Here is an 11,502-nt window from a genome sequence, read left to right on the forward strand (position 1 = left end):
ATTTTAAGTGAGAAGAAACACGTGCTTTGAATATTTTTGATTTATTTCTTTTATACACATATGCACCTTACTTTTGTAAATGAAAAATAAATTAAAAATTTCTTTTTCCTTTTTTTTTTTATTTTTTTTTTCCTAGTCATGCTAAAACATTGGGCGCCGCAGCGGAGCCTACGGAGCGCTAAGGGTTAATAAAGGGTTTAATAGAACATAGAATTACACATACGGATTAAAGAAATTCATATTATTAAGATTTTTTAAATTTTCAGATTAAAATTTTTGTTACTATTTAAATTTTAATATGACGTTTATTATATTAATATCATTATTAATTTTAATTTTTTATTTAAGAACTTAAGAGAGAGGAGAGGAGTTTATTATTGAAGATATCAAAGTAATTATTATTTAATTTTAAATAAATTTATAAATTTAAAAATTAAATTGTTTTTTTTAAACTATATAAACTAGTAAGAAATAAAATGAATTTTATTTATTAATTTAAAAGTTAGAAGCTTTTTTAATTATTTTAATAAAAAGTTTAATTCAATTAAATTATAAACAATAATTTACTTCTATTTTGGTTTCAATTAAATATATATGTGGGGTTTTGAATTGTTTAAGAAGTATAGATATGAATGTGAGAGTGATTGAAAGAATGAAAGAATGCATCCGGTCGAGGATGAAGTAAGAGCGTTAGATAAGAATATTAGTTTAGGTTTAGGATTACACCGTCCGGACTTGTCGCCTTTGTGAAGCTACATCGAAGTCTCCCGAACGTTCTCGATAATATGAAATACCGGAAAAGCCTTTGCGCGTGTTGAGAATTATCGGGAAGTTTCCAGAAGGAGTGACGGGAAACAACGGGAGACGATGGAGGGGATGTAGGGTATAAGTAGGCGACGGAAAGGACTGGGTGGGCGTTTTTCTGTGAGTTCGGTAATAATTGACGAGTGATAAGTGTAACGGAGAGTACGGAAGACAACGGGGAACGGCGAAGGATTACGATAGGCGACGACGAGTCCGGTTCGGGTGTTCCGTGCTGTTGTTTTCGGACGTAGAGAGTTACACTTATTGTTAATATATCGTAGCGTTAGGTCATTGGTTTTAGATTATAGATATTTACTATTTTATTTCTTACAAACATTATACCTTGTTAGTATTTATTAATAAATAAATACTTTACTATTACTTACCATTATAAATATATATCTCATATTTACGTAAATCTTACATATATATATAAAATAAATATTAATATGATTTAAAATTTAATCAGAAATAATTAATTAGAAATAATTCTTTCATAATAAAGATAATTTTAAAAATTAAAAATAATTTTTAATTGCAATATAAATGTTATAAATTAACTAATATCATTAAAAGATTATATAAAATTTATTTAATTCAAATAATTGATTGTTCATTTTATTCATAACGTAATCAAATTATCAGGCACAAATAAATAATTAATATTGATAAAGTTCAAAAATAAAAAGTATTTCTTTTTAAAATAGTTTGAATAAATTGAAGTAAAAGAATAATTTCAATATCAAAAATTAAAAAATTTAATGCAACTAAAAAAAATTAAACAAAAAAAGGTAATCGAGAAAAAGTTAAAGGGTTAAAACCATATTCATATGTTGATGGTTTTTCTCGATCTTTTTTAATTTTTATAGAAAAAAAATATTAAATAATATTAAAATTAAAGTTAAGATTAATGAAATAATATATAATGAAATAATAGTAATAATAATTTATATAATAAAAATAATTATCTTAATTTAAAATTAAAATGATTTATGCATAAATAAAATTTAATACTTATATTATTAAATTAATAATTTCCTTAATTAGAAGTTAAATGTATATTTATACTATACATGTGATTTAATAAATTAATAAATTTTAAAAAGATCATCAATAAATTAAGTATACACAAATAATCAAACAAATATCAACAAAATGTTAATATCAGATTGCTGATTCATACCCAAAGTGATGATTACAAGAAAAATGTTCATTTATTCATTGGATTAGGCAAATAATTAAAAATATATTCAATTATAATAACATGAATTCCATGAAATCCTGTGATTAAAAAAAAAATTAAGCTAAAAATTGAATCAGCAATTGTAAAAGAAGTTTCAAAATATTCCAAGAATAATGATTTGTGTGAAAATTGAAATAAAATTTGTATTATTTAATAATCTATGATGAGATCATGAAATTGAAATCCCAAAAGAAATTAAGATAATTGAATTTAACAAAGGAAATCGGTGACAAGATCTGAACTATTGTAAATATATTTGACTGTGTATAAAAATATGACAAAAGTGTGATCAAGAAATAATTAAAAAGATTGTAAGGATAAAAAAAATTCAGAAATGAACGGGAAGCAGTATTTCGTGTCTCGTGTGAATGAATATAATATAGAAAACAACAAAATAAAAAAAAGAAAAGAAAAAAAAATTTAAGACGTATAACAGAGAACAATCGCTATTGAAAGTACGCAAATAGATATTTCTAAAATAACAAAAGACGATTTTCTTGAAAGTAAAGCTACAGGAAATGTTTTTTCTTTTGTCGTGTTGAATAGTATATAATTATAAGTATGAAAAAGTATGTGTGCGTACTCATCGCGTACGTAACCGAAGAAAGAGCGCCATACACATCGATAGTTACCAGCGATGGAGCGGAGTAGAGATATCAAAGAAAAGGAAGATTAAAGAAAAAGACGCCGAAAAGAAATTACAATACACGATAAATGATAAACGATAGGGAAGTAAGAAAGTGGTTTAAGCAGAAAATCGGTTAGTATTTTATCAGAATGTTAACATATTCCACACAACTAGTTTTCAGGTTTCTTCAACTCAATCGATGATATAACGAATTAAAAATAAATTTTCTTGTTACATTCCATGATAACGAATTCTCGTATATTCCCCTAACAAAAATGATTAGCGAGAAGAAATTCATCGGTGATTAATGATTAGCGTAAAAATCAATCGGTTATCATAGTCATTACATCGGTAGCTCTTTATCACACCTTATAAAGTTGCAAAGTATTTTGTTATTTCAATAGTCGTGTTTTAATTCATAAGGAAAATATCTTTTAAAAATTAATTATATTTACAGTCTTTTTATGATAATTTATAATATGAATTATAAGTACATAAAATAATTGCAAAATGACGTGCATAGAACAATCGAAAATTAAATTTAAAGTACATTTTTGATTGAAAATTTATTGGATGCACTAAATAATACTATAGACGAAAATGAACTTACTATTAGTGATAATTGCGATATTTTTTAATTGAATTTGAATTGTTATTAAACATAAAATAGCACCCAAAAATATGCAGTTCCTGAAGGAATAGAGCTGCGCACATAATAGTTAAGAACTAAAACAAGATACTTATCTTTTTCTGTAGTAGCTCGTGGAATTGGGCCTCTGGCACACCTTCGTTCAACACTAATAGAACAGTACTAGTCGCGGGTAAAAATAACTAATTTTACTAAAATATATACTCTCAAATTCGATTGTCTTCAAATCTATTCTTTCACGTTAACAATCACTTAAAAAATAAAAAAAAATAAAAAATTCACTGTTTGTACGATAAAACAAATATATACTTAATAACGAAAGACACAAGCGCAATATCCAACGAGACAAACGAAAATGACTCGCTTAACTCCCTGATCCACTTTATAAGCATATTCCTATCACCACCTCTTTGACTAATCACTTTCTTTCCACAACGAATCAGTTTTCAGGATATACGAACCTCCTCATTGGATAGTTATATTAACGCCCACGAGGCTCATTGGCTTAGGAAATTAAGAAAGAGCTGACAATTGCCTTCGCGACGAAACCTCGAGCGTAGCAGATAAAAATAAAAAACAATCTAGAACATTACAAGAGATATAATTCTTCGAGTAAAAAAAAATTCTTGTCTAAAAAGGGCCGCGTAAATGTTGGGATAGACGTATATTACCGTGATAAATTTAACTCCTGCTACTTGCTACTATGATACAAGGATCCAGTCTCAATGCTAGTAAGTTTCAACTGTAAAATCGAGTGTCTTTTGAAATGTATATGTTACTGCTAAAGTGCAGAAATCAGTTATTTTGCAAATTACTCAGGTATGTGATATTAACTAGGGTGATCCGTTAAAGTATCGAAAATTATTTCATTTCTCAAATTATCTAGGTAATCTGCTAATTATTCAATTAATCAAATTAATACGATCAACTAATTATTAAATTAGTTGATTGTATTAATCATCAATCAATTAAAAAACTATAATAGAAAGAATCAAACGGTTTAAAATATTAATTACAATTAACGAAATGAATTTACAAACCATATAATAAATTTGTGAAATATGTATTGAATTTATTTTATCAAATGAGAGAGTGAGAAAAGGTTGCTAGGAGACTAAATACGACTCTTTTGTTTCGTACGAGTGTTTTCATTTGTCAGGCGACGTCGCGTGAGATAATCGTCTGATGTTTGGTCGTACTGAAACCTTCCGAATATTCTCGATCGGGAAGCAAGGAAGAATCTCGAGTTTATATGATCGGAAATGGTCGGGAAACTTCGATTAAGAATGAGAGAAAATAACAAAAGATGATGGAGGGGAAAATGAGTATATATAAGCGACGAAAATTATGTATTGTTTCTACGATAAGAGTGTGCGTGTGTTTGTGATTTATATAGAAGAAATAAATATGATAATATCCTCATTAACATTACCAAAAATTATGCCTAATTATTAATGCAATCTTAATATTGTTTTTTCTTTAATAACATAGCAATTGGTTTCTACGACTAGCAACTTACTTTAATGTGTACATTACCTAGGTAAAATGTTAAAAACTTTTGTTCCGCTCGTTAACGGAACAAATCAATTAATCTGTACATTAACTAGGTAATGTGTACATTAACGACTTTCAAGCTTTAACGGTATCATATACATTGTTGAAAGGGATTCAGTCTTAACGGATTGGATTTCCTAATATTCTGTTTAAACGCTTTTAAAAAAGTGATTTTAAAGTGAAAGACAATGAACGTCTCGGATAGCTAAAAAATTAAAAAAATTTTGAATTGCTTAAATACTTAATGAAAATTCAGTTCCGACGATCTTAGAGTTTTTGAAAGCGTTAAATGCTACTTCAATGACTGTTTCAAAATGCTTGCATGTAATTAGTAAAATTCATAACGAAGAAAAATGGTAACGACATCTACAACGCAGGAACTAAATTAATCACATAATATATTTTAAAGAAAATTAAAAAGAAAATATAAATATAAATGTTTATTTAAATATTTTTTAACTTTTATTTAATGTCAAGTTAAAATTATTGTTATAAAAATGCGTAAATAATATTATAAATATTTATACTGTAAAAAAAATTAATAATAGAGACTCACTTCATTTAAACTAATATTTTTGACTGGTATATAAATTTAATTAAAATAAATAAATAATATTAAATACAAACTTTTTAATATTTTTTTAAGTATCTATTCAATGTCAATTCAGATTTAACAAAATATTGCTAAAAATATACCTACCTATTAAACTTATTTATATAAAAAAAAAAATATACAAATAATAGAAACTAGCTTTACTTGAACCAGTAAATTCGACTAACTTAGTTCGTATAGTTGTAGCGTTAATGCTGTAAGCACCATCTCAAAAGTTATGGATAGTAAATTACAAACTGTGATTGTGAGCACTTGTTACACTACTCGCTATTTGATATACATATTTTAGATTACATTGTTAGGGGCTACGTCGTTTGTACTAGTAGCTGCACTGTAACTACGTGAGATAAAACCAATTGTGAGTTATAATTACTATATTAAAATTAATAATTTATATAAATTAGAACAAGAGAAAGGACAAAGTGTGCAGGAAAATTCGTAGCTCAGAAAATGATGAGAAAAGAGAATAAATAATCCCTAATTGATTGGACGTGTTAGTTTGTCAGATTGTTCACCACGAATATATTTAAATAAATTTTAAAACTATAATCAGTCCTTATATAATTTGCTTAATTCAACTGATTTATTTTAATTTCATACACGTTTGTATTATTACATAAATATCATCAAACATCTTTCCGTTTAATTTATAATAAGCGTTCCGAACATATTCAATCAGTTCATTAATTGTATTAAGCGAAGTTGAATATTGCATAGGCTATATATAATTGAAGAATCCTAGATTTTGATCTTATAATTCGTATTATATGTTGAAACAGATATAACGGTAAAATTTACGCACTTAAAATCCTTTCTCTGCTCAGGGATATCAAAAAGTGAAAAATTCGAAATTTAGAGATTTAGATAACGCAGCGCTACAAGTGTTTCTTCAACGAGTCAAAGGAACACTTTTAATTTTAGTCCAACTTTCAGACTGATCCTTGCGTTTTTTCTGGAGGGAATATTTTTTCTTATTTTTTAAGAAAACTTACAAATACTTTATCTTTGTATTGTGAGGATAAGAGAAATTCGAGAGTGAACAATAAAGCAGTATTTCCTGTCCCGAGGAAACGGAAAGAAATTTAAGACGTAGATAACGAAGAGCGATTACTTTTAGAAGTTTGCCAATCGATGTTCCGATAATAGCTGCAGACTATTTCCTTATAAGGAAAGTTAAGGAATATGTTCTTTCTTTTGTCGTGTGTATGGTGTGAGTATGAGTGTATAAGAATGTATGTATGCGCGTGCGGTTGGGTGCTTATAACGTACGTGACCAAAAGCAAAGAGATTATACGATCAATTGCCATCCGTGAGGGTGCGAAGTGGGGAATTGAAAGAAAGGAAAAATTAAGAAAAAAGACGTTACAAAGAAATGACGTAAGACATTACAAAGAAATGACGTAAGACGTTGCAAAGAAACGACGAAAAATTATTGACGGGGATAACACGTATATAATATGATAAGTAACAAATAGCCAAACTTCCTATTGTTGATTAAGGTGTGTAAACTTGATCTCAAGGTAACTTAACGACGCTGAATCAAATAATGCTAATTTTTTTGCAATAAAATGTCCTGTTTTTTTAGAAGAAGGGTAAAAAAGGGTAAAAAAGAGTAATAAATGGCCTTATCTTAGAATTTAGGCATTTAACTGAAAAAATTTCAAACAAAAGTTGTAGAGAATTAAAAAATATATAAAGGATGTTCTATGGTTTATCTTTGTATTTGAAAAAATAAGCGAGAAATAGTGGTAAAAGTAATTGTAAGAGTGGGGAAGCAAGTCCCGCCTCTCAGTCGGCTTTTACACGCGAGCGGGCTAGTGACGATTCACGAAACGGAAAGGATCGTAACCGAAGGTAAAGCTCGAAATGCGGTAGATTCTGCACGCAGGCGTGGTATACATTCTGCATCGGATAATTTGCACGCTTCGCGAAGCAGAATACTCGATTTTGAATTTACTCGTAACAACCTTGAGAGCAATAGAAACAAACGATGAAAAAATGGTAAAAGTACTATAAAACCGATATGCGATCTCTATCCTTTTGTGTCGATAACTTGAACGATCGATAAATTGAATTTACTACCCGTCCAAATTTCCTTCATCTATTCGTTGTAATATTCTCTAGTTTCATTACAATGAACGATTCTCGTAATATTATACAAAGTTAAATTATATTATACCTGGTTAAAGGTAGAAACTTTGATGCGTACATTGTTTGTCATAATAGACATGGATTATTAGAAATTCCTTGTTCTCTATAATGCGTTATTTTTGAAAATGGTCACATTGTTCAATCGTTTATGATATAACCTTATGCTCGTAATATTCGTTGAATATTTCATTAACTAGTAGAAACCACATATTACCTTAAATTCGAATTGAACTATTAGTCGAACATTCCTAGTGATAAATTGCAAAGAATTTCTGGGTATATAAAAAAAAAAAGAAAACTGATAATACGAATTAAAAATATCGCATTATTAACTTACTTTTTTTTTTTTTTTTTATTAAAAATAATATAAGGTACAAGGCGTTGGTGTAAACCAATGTAGCCAACGTTTACATATTAGAGGTGTACAATCACTTTTTTTAAAAAAAATTTTAAATTTACAAATAATATTAAATTTAACATTTTTATGCTAATATAAATTATTAAACTACCTAAGTAGCATTATCACAATATTATATAAGTATGGTTTATCACATATTCAGTTTAGTCTTAACCCTTTGCACTCCGCTGTCCCCTCTCAGGGGACATCGTAATTCTAGCATATCACTCGGATGTCCCCTCTCAGGGGACATTCAAGTTTGTTAGTGATTACGGCGTATTGAGTTATTTCCGCGCAACTTTTTGAGACATACATCTTTCCCTGAAGTTTTCTCTTGAAATGGCACAAGCAATCGAATCAGAATATCGTAAAATTACTAACCGATATATACAAGAAATGTCGGCGGGTTTTGTGTTAGTCAAGAACATGAGACGCGCGCTCACGACGGTCCGAGCACTTCTCGAAACCACTTGAGAAGAGCGATAAGGGTAGCAGGTAGAAGAAAGGTCGGTATGCGAAGATAGCATGCACTGTATAGTGTGATTTATATTTATAAATAAACAAGTCTAGATCTGGAGGAAAAGATTTTCAAAGCCGAGCTCAGTCTGGTTTGAAGCTTCGAGCAGTAGACACAGAGTAACGAGTGTGAAAATCGAAAAAGTGATTCTTTCTTAGTGAAAAATTGTTTGGTGAAAGCTATTTTGGTAAATATCATCTTGTGAATTAGTAAGAACAATAAGAAATTTTCAACCCATGTATTTATTCATATTTTTTATTAGAACAATGGCAAAGCGTCCAACCACGAGTGAGTCTCTAGAGACCAATAGTAGTGAAGATGACCTCCAGATAGACTTATATACCGAAATATTAGAAAGACTAACGGTAGAAGAAAATGACAGCAGTGGTAGTGATATCCTTCCACGAAGAAGGCGACGAAGAGTTCGTATAGATAGCGACAGCGATGAAAGTGAGGCAGAAGAAAACACACAGCAACAGGACAACGTATCGTCAGGTGAAGAGTGGGAGGATATTACTGAATCGGGCGTTCCCCCAGCCACAATAAATTTTGATCTACATGAAGAAACAGCCGGACCACAGATACCAACTAACACAAAAGAGCCCATAGACTACTTTAGACTATATTTTACTGAAGAATTAGTAGACAGCATTATAAAAGAAACGAACAATCATGCCAAAGAAGAAATTGCAAAGAAACAGCTTTCACGAAAATCAACTTGGCACAAGTGGTACGATATCACCAAAGAAGAATTTTTAGTCTTCATTGCCGTTATCCTGAATATGGGATTGATGCAGCTCCCAATTGCAGCTCAAATTGATATCAGTCCAATATCATTATAATACGTTACTTAGTTCTAATATTATAATAAGTTATACGAGGGTTTGTAAATGTTTGTTTCTCCTGTAAAGTGGCGCTGAGTAGCTGATAGCCAACGTCCAAAATCGGGCGGAGTGCAAAGGGTTAATTTATGACTTAGCTATGAAATTCAAAATTAAGCATAGTATTCAATTCAGTTTGTAACAAAACATAACAAAGTAATGAAAATTATATAAAAACACTCTTTCTATACCAATGTACTTAAACATATAAACATTGACGGCTTATTAACAATTCATTATATAAATCTTTTAATAGACAATAGAAATTTGCTTAAACAGTTCAAAATTCCCTGGCTCAAGTTTCCTAAAAGAAATTCTGCGCTGTAAGGGGCATGGCCTAACAGCACGGTTAATACTTTGATAAATTCGACTATCTGATCATCATACAAGGAACACTAAAATAAAATGTGGTTCGGGGATTCTTCTACACCACCGCAGTTACAAGATGGAGATTGTACAATACCATATTTAAATAAGCAAGCATTCAACGAATGATGACCACTCCGAAGCCTGTTGATGGAAGTAACTGAGCGTCTATTTAAGCTAAATTTACTAAACCATGGTTTGGACGTGTTGACGTAGAAGTTATTTCTATAGTAGTTACCTTTATCAATGTTCGAAAAAATGAACCATTCGTGGAATTCAGACCACATCCTGTCCTTCCATAGTTTTTTAAAATCGCTTGCAGGGAGAAGAAGGGAGGTATCTCTACCGGTGAAAATTATCGACACAAAAGGATAGAGCTCGCATATCGGTTTTATAGTACTTTTACCATTTTTTCATCGTTATTTTCTCAAAACAATTTCTCAAACAGCAAAACATCATATATTGCAAACATATATATATTACAAAATTATAAATCAAATTGATATTTACATTTTTATTTATTTATTTATATTACGTATAAAATTAAACTCGACTAGGATACAGCATCTGCAATAGAATGAAGAAAATAAAAATTTATACCTTTCTGATTTAAATTTAGAGAAATTTGTGATCTATAGTTAATAATTAAAAAAAATCTCTACTTACAATTCTAATGCGATGACCCATAGCTTTGGCTGGCAAATTTCTCTTGAATTTAGCACGAACTGAACCACTGGTACCATGTGGACGCGTTACATTACCCCAAATGGCTCTTACTTTAGTTTTTTTTGTAGTTTTATTACCAGGAACAGGTGTTCTGTTCTTAGCCTGAAAAGATAAATATTTGTAACTATATGCTCTCATTGTCAAATTATTATAATTCAATATTAAAACACTTACTTTGTATACGTAAACACATTTCTTGCCGATATAAAAATCAGAGTCACCTTTTGTTCTCGCTCCTTCAACCTTTAATAAAGCTGTATGTTCATGTTGATTACGAAGACCACGCTTGTAACCAGTAAAAATAGCTTTAGCGTAAAGACGTCCATGTCTTTTGAAAGGCCGTTTTTTTAACGGTACAGGTTCTGAAGCCTTTTCTATTGGCTTCTTCTGAGCTTTTGTTTTGGATTTAGGAGTCGCAGCAACGTCTGCCATTTCTGTAAAAAAAAGGTTATTACAATAAGTAATATATAGAGTTTTGTGCATTTCAATTATATATCACTATAATCAATATTTATATTATTTATAAATATATTGAGGTTCATAAGTATTCATTTAATTTTTCAATAAAACTTATTTTTTTAAGTTCTTTTTAAGAACTTATACCATGTTTAAATCAATCAATGTATTATTTTTATAAACACACAAAGTGTGATCTGTAATAACGATTGTTTGATGATTGAAAAAATGAAATATTTATTTCACTGTTTTTAACGTTATTATGTTGAAGACAAACATCGTGATACAAAGCAGTTTTTAGAATCTGTTGAAATCGTAAGATTATTTGCAAAATGTTGTTAAATTAAATTTCGTATTACACCTTAACATCACATTAAACAAATTCTCACTATTATCTGTCTTACTTTTTTATTAATTATAGAGATATGTTTAAATAATTATAGAAGCACATAAGGAACAGACGTACCGGATATTTATCACGTTCTAAAAAGAGAGGAAACACTAGAAATGCCGGCCC

At 29.4% G+C, this 11,502-nt stretch overlaps 2 protein-coding genes across 3 annotated transcripts; one reads left to right on the top strand and one right to left on the bottom strand.

Annotated features, from left to right (window-relative positions):
- The first annotated feature begins 8,822 nt into the window (after positions 1-8,822).
- Positions 8,823-9,398, top strand: LOC122513542 (piggyBac transposable element-derived protein 4-like). Its single transcript, XM_043629948.1, has one exon. The coding sequence runs from the start codon at positions 8,823-8,825 to the stop codon at positions 9,396-9,398; it is 576 nt and encodes a 191-aa protein (XP_043485883.1).
- Positions 9,399-10,175: 777 nt separating this feature from the next.
- Positions 10,176-11,479, bottom strand: LOC122526698 (60S ribosomal protein L35a-like). 2 transcript variants are annotated; one of them, XM_043650249.1, is made up of 4 exons: positions 11,452-11,479; positions 10,704-10,963; positions 10,470-10,631; positions 10,176-10,370 (listed from the first exon to the last, which is right to left on the bottom strand). In XM_043650249.1, exons 2-4 carry the CDS (start codon positions 10,959-10,961, stop codon positions 10,347-10,349), a joined length of 444 nt encoding a protein of 147 aa, XP_043506184.1. In that variant the 5' UTR covers positions 10,962-10,963; positions 11,452-11,479; the 3' UTR covers positions 10,176-10,346. The 2 variants fall into 2 exon arrangements, with proteins under 2 accessions (XP_043506184.1, XP_043506183.1); XM_043650248.1 differs by having other exon boundaries at positions 11,390-11,476.
- Positions 11,480-11,502: the final 23 nt, after the last annotated feature.

The sequence above is a fragment of the Polistes fuscatus genome, unplaced genomic scaffold (assembly GCF_010416935.1).
Source record: "Polistes fuscatus isolate 324 unplaced genomic scaffold, CU_Pfus_HIC Scaffold12, whole genome shotgun sequence".
In the NCBI taxonomy this organism is placed as follows: Eukaryota; Metazoa; Arthropoda; class Insecta; order Hymenoptera; family Vespidae; genus Polistes; species Polistes fuscatus.

Bases quoted from the DNA above. Each gene is read 5' to 3' on its own strand.
- LOC122513542 (XM_043629948.1), top strand. From the start codon at position 8,823: ATGGCAAAGCGTCCAACCACGAGTGAGTCTCTAGAGACCAATAGTAGT.
- LOC122526698 (XM_043650249.1), bottom strand. From the start codon at position 10,961: ATGGCAGACGTTGCTGCGACTCCTAAATCCAAAACAAAAGCTCAGAAG. The intron at 10,632-10,703 runs GTAAGTGTTTTA...TTATCTTTTCAG, and splicing joins AATGTGTTTACGTATACAAA to GCTAAGAACAGAACACCTGT. The intron at 10,371-10,469 runs GTAAGTAGAGAT...ATTCTATTGCAG, and splicing joins TGGGTCATCGCATTAGAATT to ATGCTGTATCCTAGTCGAGT.